Source organism: Epinephelus fuscoguttatus, linkage group LG10 (assembly GCF_011397635.1).
Source record: "Epinephelus fuscoguttatus linkage group LG10, E.fuscoguttatus.final_Chr_v1".
Classification (NCBI taxonomy): domain Eukaryota; kingdom Metazoa; phylum Chordata; class Actinopteri; order Perciformes; family Serranidae; genus Epinephelus; species Epinephelus fuscoguttatus.
Window position 1 is genome coordinate 20,925,416 of NC_064761.1, and position 17,622 is coordinate 20,943,037.

The 17,622-nt window shown below is 41.0% G+C and overlaps 1 protein-coding gene across 9 annotated transcripts in view; it reads left to right on the forward strand.

The window, feature by feature from the left end:
- The window catches only part of ptprsa (protein tyrosine phosphatase receptor type Sa), a 260,026-nt gene that overhangs the window by 149,445 nt on the left and 92,959 nt on the right, over nt 1-17,622 (forward strand). For all 9 annotated transcript variants that reach the window (XM_049588106.1, XM_049588108.1, XM_049588107.1 and 6 more), the window contains one exon: nt 11,022-11,210. In XM_049588106.1, coding sequence (XP_049444063.1) covers nt 11,022-11,210 — 189 coding nt within the window. The remainder of the gene's footprint in view (nt 1-11,021; nt 11,211-17,622) is intronic.

Here is a 17,622-nt window from a genome sequence, read left to right on the forward strand (position 1 = left end):
TGTTTTGGGTTAGATTAGTTGCTTTGGCAGAAATGGCACAGTGCAGCAGCTCAGCCCTCTCAATCCGTTGTTGTTTTGGCCCAAAGTTGTTTGGGAAGCTTAGAGAGGCCTTTGCTCCACATGTCAGGAGTACCAAGTCTTGACTCTCACGAACGTATAAGCCCTGTTAACCTCCTGTTGAAGCAGTGGTTTTGGCATTTTGGTCTCCCATATGGAGGCAAATCCACGTCGACTTTTTTCATACATGACAACACTGTCCGTAATGGATCTTTTTTTTTTTCTGCTCAACACAGAGGAAGCACGGCTGTAGAATGGTGATGAGTTGGAAAATATTGATACAAGGGAAGAGCAGCGTTCTCAGAGACCGCGCAGGCTGTTTAAATGATGAATTCGAAAAGTTATTTTGCAGTTCAAAGACTGCTCGTGAATCCAACTTCATTGCCGGAATTATGAGGTATGCTGCGCCTCAGTGAGCTGTCAAAGCCCCCCCCACCCCCCCACCCACCACCACTTCGCCCCCAATACACTGTCTCATCAATGTCATCATTAATTAGGTATGACATAAAGTTATGCTGCCTAGTTACGTCGTCTGACAGGATCCAAGCCACTTTAGTTGTTTAAAAAAAAAAGTTGTATTAAATAAGTTGAGAAGTTTTGGCTCTAATGCAGCTCCTGTGTTTTTTCCCCACACGCTGCAGGGGAAAATCCCTTAAGAAAACATGTCTAGCAACCAGACATTGGCTCAGTCACAACAATTTCATTATTAAAACATTTCATTTCCTTGTGAATGGGAAGTGATAATTAAATGTGAAATTTATTGCACCACTGACTTCAGAAGAGCACAGGACACTATATATACACACATTCATATACCGTATGTAAGAATGCAGACAGCGGTCCTGTGTCAAAGAACACCGTAGCCTTGAACATGCTTTATCTGTTAATAGCATATATGGTTGCTTTGAATTAATACAGAAAGGAATGTTAAAAAAAAAAAAAAAAAGTGGACAGATTTCCAAAGCAGTTTCCATGAAAAACCACCTTTGATGACAACATGTTAAATTGCAAAGGTGCTTAAGTGTATGCATGAAAGGGGCTATATACATACCATTAGTCACACAATGTTCCAACCTTCATTGGCGGTTGTATTTCAAGAGAATAAAACCGAGCTGTTCTCGTGATTCAGTGAGATGGTATACATTACATTCTCTCTCTGGCTCTCAACTCTGTAATAATGAAACAACAGAAGTCCATTTTGAGAGACTTGTACAGCAACATTGCCACCCACACCGTGTGGTAAACTGACGTCAGGTTTCAAGGTGCCCACTGAGCCTCCGCACACAGTCCCACCCTCCCAAACACATGCACACACGTACTTACAGAAACACACACTCAAAGCCACCCACCACTAAACCTGACCTGACTGGTTGACGTTTCTCTACAGTGAGGCATTTCCTTTAATGGCCCCGGCCTCATCCCCTGTCTCCCCTGGAGTTCGCCTGTCTTACCCCAGACACCTCAGGAGCCTGACAAGACAGGGGAGGGAGAAGAGAGCGAAAGAGAGTGAGAGAGAAAGGGAGGGAGGGAACTCGATAAACTTCCACCGGTTGAGACGGATAAACAGAATTTTTTTCCGTTTTATGTTTTTTTCTTTCCTCCACCTCTTCCCCTCGCAGGCAGGGGATCTTTGGAGCTGTCCTAGACAATTACTCCTTTCTCTCGTCTGTGCTGTGTCTATCACGGTGGCTCACCACATCAGGGAAACAGTCTGTATCCTATATTTTTTCTCTATTTCAGACTGGACCCTGGTTGAAAATCATCGGTAGGAACTTGTCAGAAAGCCTTCTCATCAGCTGAAAAACATGCTTAGATAAAGTAATAAAGGATGAAAATATATTGTGCATTTTTGTGTGCAACACCTTGTGGTGCAGCTTCCCTCTCTTCGCAAGTTTTAATGAAAGTAATATATTGATTTAGCACAAATCTTGATTCAAGACATGATGAGGAAGTAAAGGCATGCTGTGCTTTGATCAAAGTAGCTTCAAAAGTACACATCTCTACTCACATAAGGTATATGAAACTGGCTTAGTGACAGATATACTTTTCTGTGAGGTCACTGCAGCAGAAGTGTGTTTATTTCAGTATCAGCCAAGTGCTGTCTGAGTTTATAGGGACTGAAAAATCTGCAAGCAAATTATAATTCCCTGTAGTCTTCAAAACATGTTGCTATAAGTGATTAAAACACCACATACAACACACAAGGAGCTCCTCAAACCTTGTTTGGAAGCCTGTTTTTCTCAAAATGTAGCAGCCTCTGATATTATATGGACAAAACCTGTGTTTCCTTTTCTGTCTGTAATGGACAGGAAATGGTGGGTGCCGTGCTATTACCCTGCTCAGTATGAGGGTGAAAAATGTTTCTGCCTAGTGTTATCTAGAAACAGGCCTTTCTTTACCTGGTTTCGTTCCTGGTGTTCACCATCAATTCTTCTTTGCTTTGATTCTTTTGGCTTTCACGTTTGACAAAACAGTGGTCATAGCTGCTGCCTGTGGTGGTTGCTGCCATTTGTTCTCTAAAATATCCCCCCTCTTGGCTGCTATCACTGCCTTTCTTTGGCAAACAAGCTGTCTACTTGCTGTTTAGCTCAGTGGTGATGATAGCTTTATGGATGTGGCCTAATATGGGCTGTGTTCGAAATTGGAGGTGGTGTGGAAAGTGTTTGCAAACCGCCAACAGTCAGAACTGTCAAAGCAGTCAGTTTGAATGCCAGAGTAAAGTTCTTGTCACTCTCTTTGTTTCTTTAGCCACTTAAAGTATGTGGGATATAAGCAATACTTAATTGGAATACCTAGCTGCTTTGGAAATCAAGTCTGTGACCTAGTCCTTACATGACATGGGTGTTATCTGCATACACAGCACACAAACAGTATAAAAAGGTAAACAACAAACTTATAGTGCTTACAAAAATGGTCTATAAGCGACTTTTTTATTATTCTTTCTCAGCCTCAGGGACCGAGGGGTTACACAGTCAAAGAACTGTTACCGTAAATTTGAAAGTAAACTGCAAAATGCATATAAAATTTCAACAGGAAAAGATAAAGCAAATAGATGATTTACCCTGTGGGGTCTTCATATGGTCAGATGCTGACCCGACAAACTCATTTTGCAGTGCAATAAGCAATGCTGCAAACTTCTGCCTCACTTTCATTGTCCCTCCCACCTTTTTCAATCTTTCTGCCTCTCTCTCGCTTCCTTTGTCACTCTTTTCCTTTGCCCCCTCTTCCCTTTCTTCTCATCTGCTCTTTCAGACTATTCCTCTCGGGTTGTATTTTGGAGATTTGGATGTAAATGTTGCCCTTGGTGGCTAGATGTGCGAAGTGTGGAGAATACCAATGGGACATCAGACGTCTTTCCGAGAACAGAGCAGGGGGGTAGAGGTTGAGTGCTCGCTGTATAATAACCATTATTCAACTGAGATGGCTATCCAGAGAGGGCTATCGGTGCCGGGGCCAGAGACACTGTGATTAGATTTCCCCTGTGTTGCTATTCTTCTCTGTCCCTGGATCTTTCGGTGTCACTGTTCCCCTGTCTTCCTTTGTATATTTCTCAAACAATTCAACAGGAATCCCATTGTTTATAAAAAAAAATCTGGGAATGTCATGGAAAGATACATTTAAGGCTGGTAAATTACAGAATTCCATTTGGTTTGATTGGAAGATATACATTTGGCTGTATACCATCATCACAAATCACCGACTGTCCATCACAGACAAGAAAGCTTCTAAGTGAAACAAACCAGTGTGCTGTTTGGGATAAAGACCAGAAGCTTGCACCTGGTTTCACACATTCTTTTAAATAGCTGATGGCTTTTAGCCGCTATACTTCACAACACAACCAAGTGCAGACGAAAACAGATCGATGTCTTTCACATTATAAAGAATACAGGTTAATGGTCTTGGATGTACTCTGAGTTGGGAAACGTTTACTTCAAAGTCAGGCGTATGATCATTGAAATGAGAACCATTTAGAGTGAAAAATGTGCTCCACATTTATAACAGAACCTTGTAACCTTGAAAATGTATTCATTTTTGTGTATGTATATGCTGTATATGCATAGACGATTCATGCACTCGTGCATTCTAGAAAACAGACTTCCTAAAATACAGTTGTTAAAGTTGTTGAAGTTACCCCAGTTGTACTACAGAACCTCTCTCTTTAACACAGGCACTTTTCTCTTTTCTCTGGCCTGCCTGTTTGATGTGAACAGTTCTGGCTGTGTTATAGGTGCAGAGCAAATGAAACTACATTGTGTAGAGTCCCAGCAGCTGGGTCTGCCCATTAGTTAAACATCTGTTTATCCCGACTGCTTTTATGTGTGTGAAAGAGAGCACGCTTTACTATTCTTCATCTTCTTCCACTATATTCATCATCCTCTCTTTCTGTAGCTTTTAATCTTAAAGCCCCGGTCCAGCCGGTGTTATTTCCTGTTCAGTTAATGTTCTTTCTCAAACTGAGATTGGGATGTTGTAAATAGTCAGACATAATCCGTAACCATGGCAACCAGATTACCATTCTAGTGTATGCGTCAAAGTGACAGCATGGATAGTGATAGCGATCACTCTAACATGAGTTATGAGGTGGAAGATATTTTTCCATCACCTTCACCTGAAGGAAGCTTGACTGAATATGAATCTAACACTAGCTGGTGGTTGCTTGATGACTTAATCCTTTACATAGCCCACCGTAGTCTGTAGGTTTTAACTCACCCATACTACACAAAGTCTAAGTTTTCAAGTGCTGTGCCAGGTCCAAAAACTGAAGAATCATTCATTCATCTTCTAACCGCTTCATCCTCTTGAGGGTCGCGGGGGGGGCTGGAGCCTATCCCAGCTACATCGGGCGAGAGGCAGGGTACACCCTGGACAGGTCGCCAGACTATCACAGGGCTGACACATAGAGACAAACAACCATTCACGCTCACATTCACACCTACGGACAATTTAGAGTCTCCAATTAACCTAGTCCCCAAATCTGCATGTCTTTGGACTGTGGGAGGAAGCCGGAGTGCCCGGAGAGAACCCACGCTGACACGGGGAGAACATGCAAACTCCGCACAGAAGGGCTCCCACGCCCGGGATCGAACTGGCAACCCTCTTGCTGTGAGGCGAGAGTGCTAACCACCACACCACCGTGCCGCCCCCACTGAAGAATCAATCCCACATAATCCCAAAATCGAAAGCTCACCATCTTGTTTCGCCTGTGACTCACACAACCCTTCACCATATGTGTGCTGCAGGTGTAGCCATTAAAAAACATACGTCCCATATCCACTTTACAAACTGTCTGCATTCCTTAAATCTTCAGTGCAGCCAAAATACAAGATAAGTTGACTCGCTAGCAAGCAACAACAATCACTTTTGCCTCTCAGACGTAAAGAGGCATGACAGGACACCTGCCCAAGCTTGGAGGATGAATTTTGATGTGCAGCTTCTAATAGTTTTACGCCATCCTCCTGTTTTAGCAACAACCTTCTTTTTTACAGCTTTGAGCACAGAATTAAATTATATGTCAACAAATATTTGGCAAGCAGTGTGGCTAATCAACATTGTCAGGAAATGACTCAGAAAAATATGAAATATAAAAAATGCCAGAATACACTGGAGTGAGGCTTTAAACTCTTTCTTACCTCCCTCTCGCTTTCTCTCTGTCTCTTCCTTTCCTTTGCACTTGCTCTGTCTCTCCCCCTGCAGCCCCTCTGTGGTATTAATGCACAGACCTGCTTAAAGCCTGTGTCTCTATGCTGTGGCGCTGGGTAATCAGTTAACCTGATTAGGCTGCTGATGAAATTAAATCATTTCAGTAAGTGAAAATAATAATATGAGTAATGGGTGCGGGGGACGGTGGAGCACCCTACGGCATTTGCTGCAGCCCCAGCCAGTCGGGTTTTTACCTCTCTTCCTCTCTTTCCTGCTCTAGCTCTTTGCTCTCTGTGACATAATTGATGGCTCAGAACAAGCACCTTTGAAGCCACTGTGTCAGGGATTTTGACATTAAATGAAAATGGATGACAAGTGCAGTATGATATTATAAAGATCAGTATACAGGATGACATTCTGACCATCACCCAGGACTAACACTGCCAGGGTTAGTGTTTCAGTTGCCAGTTTAGCTTACATGGTAGAGCAGAGCATTAACACACTGAGGTTTGGTGTCATGTGTAATACTGTATAGCTTACTGGGTAAAACATATTATCAGCATTATGTAATTCTTTGTGTTGGTTAGTGGGTAGAAAAAGGCATTGAAAATGGAAGGTGCCGGGGTTATCTATTTGTTGAGTAGGACATAGATTGGAGGGACTATTCATGGTGCTGTAAAGTACATTTTATGACACAATTTTACATTGTATTTGCAAAAGTAGATTGTGAATGCTAGATCATTATGCTTATATATATACTAGGTATAGCACAGCAATAGGGGTTCCAAGGCTATACTTTCAATTTTCTCTTGGACCACTCATTTATCAGTATACTATGTGTTGGAAAATATGAAAGCGCTCACTAAATGAAATATCATAAATCCCTTTTGTATAGAGCTGTAGGACTCTGGACATAGAGTTCTGACTATACCAGACCTACATTTACGAAAAAGAGATTTTTGGTTCAGTCGCAGTGAATCACTGGAAATGGGATTAGTCAGGAGAGTTAAATGAGTCTAAAGGACGGACCTTTTAAGAGGGCCACACTTAGCATGATAGAAAGCAGAACGCAACAGCAGGCATGAGTCTGCAGATTAACAGCCGGGCAGTGGCTAAGCTAACCAGAGGCTGATTAAAGGCTTTGCACCTGTCACTTGTGTAATGATATTAAATGGCGAAGCGAAATTAAAGACAATTATGGATAATGGTGGCACTCAAACCAACCCCGAAAAAAACCAAAGAGAATGACAAAAACCAAAATCTAGATAAGGTCAACTAGAGTCTGTGTGAGGCTTGGCTTTGGAGTCATGCCGAGCAAGCCAGCTGTTGCCTTCATAGTAACCCTAGGTTACTGTTCCTCCCCTTGCATGACTTAAGAGCCAACTCCAATTAACATGCACTGAGCAAGTTGTGATCTTTGAAACTTGCCTTTGAAATCCTGTTTCCAAACTATCATTATCCTGTGAGAAAATCTGTTTTCTTCAATACTGAAAACATGCTTTGTGTAGATAAATAGTTTCTGAACTGACTAACTACAGAAGGGTCTCAATCGTGCCATTGCAAGGCCTTTGTCATTTCTACCTAAGTGCTAAACATCAAAGCAGTGTTTGGGACCAAGCTGAGCTGCCCAGGTGCCAATCATCAGCACTGACCAATGTTCGAATCAATGGGATGCATCAAAAAAAAGCTTTTGCGGCAGTGTCAGAAAACAAGCTGGCCCAACAAAGACGACAGGTAGCACGCTGGGAAGATTAAGATTCTCTTTAAGCACCCCCACCGTGTCTGTTAAAACAAAAGCACCTGTGGAGCAGTCAGAGATTTTTTTTTTGGTCCTTTGTTACCCACTGGGTAAGGGTTGTTTGAGATTCTTCAAATCTGGAAAACAATCATGAGGAAAGACTCAGTTGAATAGCTTATTAGATAGCTTATCTGTTTTTTGCTTCAGCGTTTGCAACGTGATGAAGAAAACTGAAAGTCAATGAATGTGTGTCTTTTGGATAAAACACAGAGAGTCAAATGTGACATGGTACTTTGAGAATTCTTGGCACAATTAAGGGTGCGACTGCAGCATGTGTCTCATAGCTCAGTAGTAGGATGATGGTTGGCCTAAGTGACAAAAGCTGCTCCCAGCTAAATAAACAGTGTTTTTGTCATTGACCAATAGTGTACATGCTTCGATTCTATTTCGCCTGTGAAGATTTGTCATCACAGAGAACCCCTGGTACACATCATAGAAAGGCAATTGCTACACCATTATGGGCGTATGGTCCTTTGGGAATTCTAGGATACTATCATCCCATGTCATTGGTTGCCTTCCCCCCTTCACAGTCAGGCAGGCTAACCCTGAAGTAACACTCCCTCGATGAGTGATCTATTTATTTTTGCATGGCCGCCTTTATCGAGCCTGTAAGCTTCAGGGGAAAAGATGGTATCAGATTCTATTCCTGGGGAAGTAAGTAACCAGCATACATGCCATTTATTCAGGAACGGCTGCCGGTGCTGTATCAGGTCAGAGCAGCTGTAACGATAGCATCATCTCTCCATGAATCCACCATCTTCTTGTCTACTGCTGTTTTGGTTGGTTTGTTTGTTCGCCCACCTCCTCCTGCCCTCCCTTGCTCTTTCGGGCAGATTCTCTCTGTCAATTGCCTAATTTCATTAGTCTCAAATTTTGTATGTTTTCAGCTTCATTACTGTAGTCTGTGCAAGCCTCTGTCTTCTGTTTTCATACCATGATGGCAGAGTCAATGTGATGCGAAGCACAGACAGGCCTCACGAACATCAAATAATGTGTAACACCCAGAGAGCAGGACAGACCTACCCTTCACAGACAGATCTAGCTAGAGGGGTACGAGACTGCCGCACCTTTTATGGCATCTTATGCATATATCATTGAGGACACACAGAAGAGGGAGTTTGTGAGAACATATTGGTCTGTCTTGTTCTGAAGTTTCTAAAGTGAAGTGTAGGCTTGCCATTTCTTTTCTAAGCTTCAGGGGAACTTGGTATAAAGAGATTATACAGGGGTGATCATTAATAATCGATGGAGAGGATACAGCACAGAGCCTAAAACAGTGTAAATGCCTGTACTTCTTTGAACCTAGCATTAAAATATTCATTGGGCCCTGCTGATGTCAGCCTAAGTTAGTAACCTGTCTGGATTTAGTTTTGAGACCCTCTGGTTCTTCCCTTTTCCCCATATGTCATTTGTTGTCCAAGATTCAGTATTTTAAAATGTGAACACAAATGAACTCACCACTCTCCATACAAACCCAGTGCAAAATGTAAGTGCATGAAACACCACAAAGATTTTTTTTTTTAATATATCTTGGTGACTAAAGAATAACAAACTGTTAAGGCTAATTCAGGATATAAGATGCATCAATGAAAAATATCATCATATTGAAATTCCTGCTGTCCTTTTTGATATCCCTTGAATATTTGATGAAAAAGATTAGAAGATTTTAAAATGATTATCACTTTAATCCATCATGATTTCATTGCTCGCAGTCTTGTTTTTATAAAGTGGAATATATAGTATGGCATAGCTTTCCATGTTCATTAAAGGTAGACAGAACAACCCTTCTTTCAGATTATACAACTCTAAAACTCCATTTACTGTTCCGATTTTGCACCCCCTTACATGTCGATGACAACACCGTGATGTCTGTTGTGTGGACACGAGGTCATCTGCTCTCCAGATGAATAGTGACCTCTGTTGTGCCACTGGCCAGCATCTTACTCAGTCAAACTTCTCCCAGTTACAATGTGGCTTTGGGCTTTTGATGCATATCACAGCTCGGGGGGGGTTCCCTCTCAGCTCTCATCATCTAAAAATGAGTCACTACTTTGGCTCCAGTCAGGGTAGATGTCAAGCGATTTGACCCATGGGACTAATTGCCCCAAGAGAGCAGGGAGTCTGCATACAGAGAACAGTGACCACAGAGCACACTACACTGTCGTCTCTTAACTGTGAAATAATGGAGCAATCATGCATTAGCATTAGCTGATTGCGGTATATTAGTATACCACAGCATTTACTGGCTAGTGTGATGGCTCTTGAATAAGAGTAGCAGTATTGACAACCAATGAGGCTTAAATCCAATCCTTATACACAACACTTGCACCCTTAATGGAGTGAAATCTAAAGAATAGATCTCTCAATTGGTTTTCAGTCCAGGGCTGTTGTTGGTTATAGTGTCTCAACCAAGTAATGGTCTTGCAGAGCTCTCTGTAACCTCAAATTGACTTGAGTGTCGTGTATTTTACTGAGCATGGTGAGACTAGATGGAGAAATCACCAGGATTACCAGGCTTTCCTTCTGGTATTACTTTTCACTCTATTGTCTCAGCCTCTGATCTTCTATTTGCATTTATAGCTATTTATTTACTACTTGTTATACCAAGAATATGTGCAGAGAGTCAGTATCTTCCTTGAGGGCATTTGATTATGGCTCTTAATGGATAAGCTAGCGTTAATGGGAATGCAGTCTGTGCGTATCTGGCTATATAGGATGGTTTCTGTAACAATTACAGCCCACCTCATTTTCTGAGAAAGAGGAAGTCAAAGAAAGCACAGTTCTTGCATCCCCTTGGTCTTTGTTCTTAAACCTCTACAATGCTTCAACACAGCCCTCTGGGAGAGCCAGATTTGTAACGAAATGCTGTTTACATGTTGATTCTTAGATTCGAAGTCTTATCTCCTCTCCTCAGTAGGTTTATTCATTTATCTGGCTACTGTACATGTCTGGCTATAATCTCACAGTCCTAAGGTGCATTTTTCTCAGTGGTCGAGGGTAAATTGGGATTAAAAAGTCTCCTGAGATAAAGGAAAATACTGAATACAAAAGAATAATTAGGCTCTGTAGTCAGTCTTTATAATGTTACACTTTTGAGGTTATTTGGGTATGTGACTGTATGATTTCAAGATTTATGGTAACATGGGCACTATCCCAATGTATTAAACCATGTATTGAGTCATGAAAACTTTTGCAGTCACTTTTATGATTTCAATTATGTTAATATGGAGTTAATAATTACAATTGACAGGGTTTTTTGTTATTTCAAATGTAATTTTACAAAGACAAATTTAAAGAATACACAAAGGTCTCTTATTGCTACATTTGCAAGGTGTCAAAAAGTCACTCAAAACTGCAGTGTTACAATTAATGTTGTATTGGTGAATTGCTATTGTGTGGTTTAGCTGCCAGAAGAAACATGTGCATAAGGATTACAGCTTCTCTGAATGCTAACTTTTTTAAATCATAAAAGCTGGCTTTGCAAGTGAGAGGACTCACACCTCTTCTTTTCTTGTTCTTTTCACAGAGGACCTACTACCACTAGGCTTCCCTAACATAGACATGGGTCCTCAACTCAAAGTGGTGGAGCGCACTCGAACAGCCACCATGCTCTGTGCTGCCAGTGGCAACCCTGACCCAGAAATCACCTGGTACAAAGACTTCCTGCCCATTGATCCCAGTGCAAGTAATGGGCGAATCAAACAGCTACGCTCAGGTAAGGAAAGCCAAAGCATGTTGCTGTATTTCCTGTTCACAAACTTGAGCACTTGTTTGATTCCACAGGACATTTTTGGTAGTAGACAACATGGATGTTTTCGTGCTTTGCAGCTAAAGTGGTTTCACTGTCTCGTCTTTTCACTTCCAGGTGGGAGCTTTTTAGGAACTGAGTATGGTTTCAGTTCACCAAGGGTTCCGAGAATTTATGTAATTCTTATATTTAAGAAATGAAAATCCCCTAAAGTGCAGATACAACACAATACAACAACACAATGTGTTGACCCAATTAAACTTGGGTGTTTATTGTTTAAAGCACTTGAACATCATATCGTGAGGGTAAATTCCCTAGATTACAACATGAGAAGCATACAATAAAGGTCAAGTGTTGTAGTAGTAGTAGTGCTCTGACCATGTTACAACCATAGATCGTCGCCCAGAAAAATGTGTCGAAAATAACAAATTACTTTTTATAGTGTAACATTACTGAATGAGGTCAAATGATTCACAACATCCCAGAAGTGTGTCATAGTAGACAAAGAGAGCCAGGTCCATGTTCTACTGACACAGCTCAGTGGTGGATATGTTGTCTTGTTCCCATTGATTAAACCCCACTGAGAGGCCCAGTAAAGCAAAGTCTAATTATATTGCTAATTAAGTGCAGGCCCTGGAGTGGCCCCAGGCAATAAGAGGTAGATATTTTAGGTCGATGATTTGTCGCCATTCGAAAAATCCAATGACTCCTATTTGATTTGTTGCTGAAAACGTAAATCAGTGTAGACACCACTAAATAAAGAGTCTGTTGCCATTGAGTCCGTGCCCCAGTTGTGGCCCTCATGAGTTGTACACGCAAAAGAATCAATTTGTCATCTCACAGCTCCCTAAGGTGGATATAGTTTTAGATATGTTTCATATTTAACTTGCTGGTGTCCAGTTTGGGGGTAAATGTTTAGATTTCAAAGCAAAATCTTCTATCAAAATATGTGTGGCTATTTGCTCTCTCTGGGATGATGTGCAACTTACTGAAAATTCTGTTTCTTGGTTCATAGTGGCCTGAGGACCTCCTCCGGGGATAATAGGTTGTCCTTAGGTGCTTTGGAGAAAGCTGTCAGCCAGTGCTTTAGACTATAGAATGAGGAGAAAGAGTCTCAGCAAGGGACTCTTTGTAAGAGAGCTCTAATGTAAATGTTTACACTTTAATGCTCATCTTGGTGCACTACCTGCCTTCTAGGAAACAATTAAGGCCTTTAACCACAAAGGTGCACTGTGGTGTTTTCTTGTAGAAGAATCACAGTTGATTACATTCAGTCCTTCTCACCAAAACTTAAGTGTTTCCTTGAGGTCTAACAAATGTGTTAGTGCATTTGCTTTCTCATTAAAAACAAACACTTATTTCTGATAACGATGTTTGCAAAAACTTTTTTACACTACTAATAATACTAATTCCAAGTATTAGTCTGTTACCATGCCAAAGAATAGTGGAAGATATTTTACATTCCGGGTTTTTGAGCTGTTACTAGAGAAGAAGAAACTGAAACAGCTTTGACAAGGTTATTGTTTCAATATTCTAAATCGCTAGTGATGCATTGAAACCTCACTATGTTGGAAAGTTCAAAACATTGATGAAAGCTATTGATTATATTCAGTATTTGTTGAGAATTATCTCTCAGGTACATTTGGCAGCTGATAAGCCTGTCTACACCACCAGATATTTCTGAAGTTGTATATAATCATATAAAACGCCAGCTCTGCTCGAAAAATTGGGTTACCTGTTAGTTTTGACAACAGGGCTCCATGAGTGTTGAGCATCTATGGATGATAGACAAATAAATTCAGCTTCCTGCCTGTTGTCTAACCTCTGTATCATCTGTCTTTATCTGTTTCATGATCTCGTCAATTGTCTTTGTGTCCTGTCTAACTGAAACAGTCAGCTGTTTAATTGTCTCTCTCTTTATGTGTTTTGTCTATATTTGTGTCTGAAACTCAGATGTGTCTCACATCACAGAGTCTTCAACACGTTTCATTTGGCTGTGACCCATAACACAAGTTAAAACTAAAAAAAAAAACATAAAATAAATCAACCAATAAAATACAACTAAAAATATGACTAAATCTTCTGTATTTTAAAATTGATACCAAAATGGGTTGATTTTATTTTTCAACAAAAATCCTTCTTAGTAGAATTATAATTTGTAAATACATGTTAAATGACTTGAAATTCACTGCTCCATCCATGGTATCGCATGGTAAAACTGCTAAAATGAGGTGGAACAGATGACCCAACTAAACTGTAGTCCCCTTTAATTCTTGCAGGGCAGTCACTTTCAACCTCAACCTAAAATGAACTATGTTGTTCTTCCTCTTTTTCTATTTACTTTCCTCTTGCATTGTCATTTACAGAAACCTTTGGTAAGTGTCTTGCTAAGCCCAGAAAACCCACCCACTCTCCTTGAAGCAGATGGCATATTGAAACTACTTTCCAAAATGCATGCATCCCTTGCTCTCCTCTCACCCTTGTCCTCTTTTGCCACTTGTTCCCTACGTTCTGTTTCTATTTATGCTAAACTTTTACTTTTGTTTCACCCACACTCCTTATGCCGACTCTGTTCTCTGTCACCCCCCCACATTGGAACTTATAGCAGAAAGGCAAATCAAGGACAAGCAGCAGCACGGTTTGGAGAGTTGGTCAGGCATCGCAGTCCACCTTTAAGCAGCACAGGTTTTATTTATATGGGGAAGATTTGCTGAGCAAGTCTTTTGAGGCAACATCCTGCTTTGCATTAATGCTAATATGCACAGTAAGACTTAAACTGCCCAGTTCAACTACCTTTTCTTCAATATTTTAGCAACTTTACTGGGCTATTTAAGGTTCTAAGTACATTTTGCAAGGTTACCTTGGAAGTAGTTGTTGCCTTATGTGCTTTCCCCTGACCATATTATCCAGATTTTACACTGCTGATGCTTCCTGTCACATCTAGCTCGTTCTCTCTGCTGAGTTGCAAGACAGCAGGCTTTGAGGAAATAATTGGACTCTGCTTGAATCCAAGACAATTGCTCCTCTGCAGTTATAGCCTACAGTATTTTTGGTCTTCTTGGTGAGCTATACAGAGAACACTTTCCTCCAGAAATACACTGTTGTTTTATACTCAGGTGTAAACGGTCAAACTTCAGTTTTCACAATAACAGCTTTGCTGTCCAAAAATACCCTTGGAAAGTGCAGAAAGTACTGAGAGGGGCTGAAAGAATCTTGAGTTCTTTCCAAGTGAAGGTCACTGCAGGACCGCTGTATGGCTGAACCCTCCAATCCCACACTTGGGCTGGGTCAACCCTCTGGTCTTGGCCAAATATTTTCTCAGGAGAGTATTTTCTTCCCTTGCCAAATTGGCCCACATCCCCACTGGCTTACAGATCTCTAGCTAAGGCTCTACTGCCCATGCTAGAGGGCGAGGTCTCAAGTGATAGTTACATTTGGCCACATCTTGTACTCCTCCTGACTTTTTGAACTACTTGCAAAAATATACCCAGCGACTATAAGATGGGTATATTTTACTCACAGGTCAAACTATGTGTGTATGTAGGGGGCAGAAAAGGAAATTACTTTCCATTGTTTCAATACCAAGGCTCTCGTAAGGTAATGTTAGCTCTGGGGGCTTGCCTTTTTTTCTGTAGCCCTTTTGCTGGAAAGCTCATTCAGCAGCCAGGCAGGATTTATGCTGATGAGAAAAAGGCCTGTGTGCTCAAGCCTCCTAGGCTGCCATCTTCTCATGTCCTCAGAGCTTCAAGTAGCCATCTTAGGTCTCCAGGTTTTAGTATTTAGTAATTTTTCTTTTTTTTCTTTTTTTTTTTTTAAGATAAAAAAAAAAACACCTTCCAAAAATCCCAAAACAAAACAAAGCTAAAAGTTCTTGTGACAGCCTTTGAATAGATTTTTTTCATATTCTTCTGTTTGCTCTTTTGCCTCTGGCACACTCTCAAGCCTTAAGGGGTAACTCTGATGGGTGCTCTCCCAAAGATGGTGGTAAGATAAAAACTTTTGGGAAGAGATGGGGAGCAGTAAGGGGAATGTTGGAAGTGGATTGGAAAAGACGAGTTCAAAAACATACTCGGCCTCCAGCTACTGCAAATAAATCCTCAATGTTTCTCATGTGACTTTCAGTTCATCGGATGTTTAAATGGACATATTGAGCTGACTTATTCCCTTAAACAAAACACAAGTTTTTAATAATAAGTTTGAATATGTATACTGGGAGAAAGAGCATCCCGCTCTTGTTTGTTAGATAGCTGCCTAGCTGGATGACTCGTTCTTTATGTGCCAGACCATGCTGTGCTGGCAGGGCAGTGATATTTGCGTCTGGGTCCCCTGAGGAGCTCCTCTAGAGGTGTGGAGGGAGCCTGACATTTCTCCCCAAGTCCCTGTGGCTGCAGACCCCAGGCCCTCGCTGGCCTTGTCAGCCAGAACAGATTAACCAGAGGCCACAGGCAGTGAGAGGATTGGGAGGAGTGCATATTCATAAAGATTAAGGTCCTTTTTGATATAAAGGTTTAAAATTATGACCTGACATTTGATGGCTCCCTTACTCACACAGATGTATGCACATTCCAGTGTGAATAATGCTGAGTTCAACTGCACTTAATCTGAAACGTGCAAGAAAACGCTCACATTTGTTGGCATCAAAGTTGCTCTGCAGGGAGTGGCCAGGAGCTCTGCAGATGTGGTAACAACAGCCAGGTTTTCCCTGAGACCTGCTGTGACACCACCAGGATCCCAGACGGGTGTCTGTGGTGATGAGAAGGTCAGCCAGACGCCCTCTGGAGGGTGGTCAGACTTTGACACTCGGCCAATCACACAACCCCATCCTCCTCACACGCAGATGGGCAACATCTCTGGCCAGATTGCCTCTGGCCAGACTACATCCTTCAATAATATTTTTAATATATTCAGAGGGGTGTTTAACAAAACAGCTGGGGTGTTCTGTGGAGCAAAATAATGCCACATTTGATAATGCGGGGAGGTCAGCGGACTGCTGAGGTATATTTAGGTCATTGTCACCGTAAGCTGGATCCACTTCTGGCTGGCCAAAGCTTAGAAGGGGAGCTTATTGCCATTAGGTTGTGTGCCCATAGTACAGGTGGATTTGCTATTGTAATTGAATACAGGCTGGCCACTCCAGACCCAGTCTGCCTGGCTAAGTTTTATTTTTATCTCTTCATGCTGCTTTATTATTTGAATATTAGAAGTTCCAATGACTGAGGTCACTCCTTCTCATTTTTTCATGTATATATATTTTTGGTGGAACCAATTCCTTTGAACCGAACAACCTCTATCTGTTTTCCATCCTTAATACTTTACTCTTTTTTTCTGTCCCTCTTTTGTCGCCCTGTCCTTTATAAGGTCCACATCTGATGGTCTTCTCCTTTATAAACCTGCTTTATTAACCTTAACCTTATCCTAACCTCAGCCTAACTTTGACCTTAACCTCACCTAACTTTTAACTAGTAACCCCTTAACCCTCAACTAAAATTTCATCACAGCTAAAGCAAAATAAACCAACAGCTTCTGCAGCCTCTAATCAAACTCTAACTCTATAACAATGTAACCTTCCCAGAGCCCTATTTCCTTTGCCTTGTGATTATCTATGATTATGTGGTCTCTAAAATCATTGCAGAAACAATTAAAATGTCACTGTTGTTTTGCCTGGTTTTTCAATGACTAAACTACCTCTGTGGTAAAGCTATGCACTTAGTGCACTGTTTATGGATAAAGAAAAAAGTTTATCCTTTATCATTTACAGAATACGAAAACCTTGCAAGGGAGAAATAGTTAAGAGTGTGAAAGACATCTTCCACTTTCATCATAATATGAGCAACATTACATTGAGTTATTAAATAAAGTAATTTTAAATCACAGTTTGGTTCATTGCAGCAAATGCACACTTTGCAGAGCATGAACATACAGTCAAAAAATATAAATGCTTTTGTAAATATCTTAATAATATGTCATTAATGGTATACAATTATTGACATATTTTAAGATAAGCATAGTGCACCACCGTTTAGTGCAACTCTAAAGGAAGGAAATTATTCCACCTAGGTACATTGCAAACCAGGCAGAACTTCAAACTCAGTGATTGCCTCCTACCTGCTGGTATCACAAAAGACGCATTTATATGCAGAGCTGCAACAACAGCCCGATAAAAAGGTATTGAAAATTTCATCCCACTGCCCAGCCACCTCCACCATTTAATGTACTGTATAGCTTATAGAAATTACTGGCACCACTTTACATCTTAAACTCCAGGTTCTCTTGATTTTATTTTATTTTTTAAGTGTTAGAGGTGTTGTCGAGGATATCGACAGGCAAATTGGTACAGAATCAGCACACAGGCATTAAAATGGACAACTGTGGTGAAGAG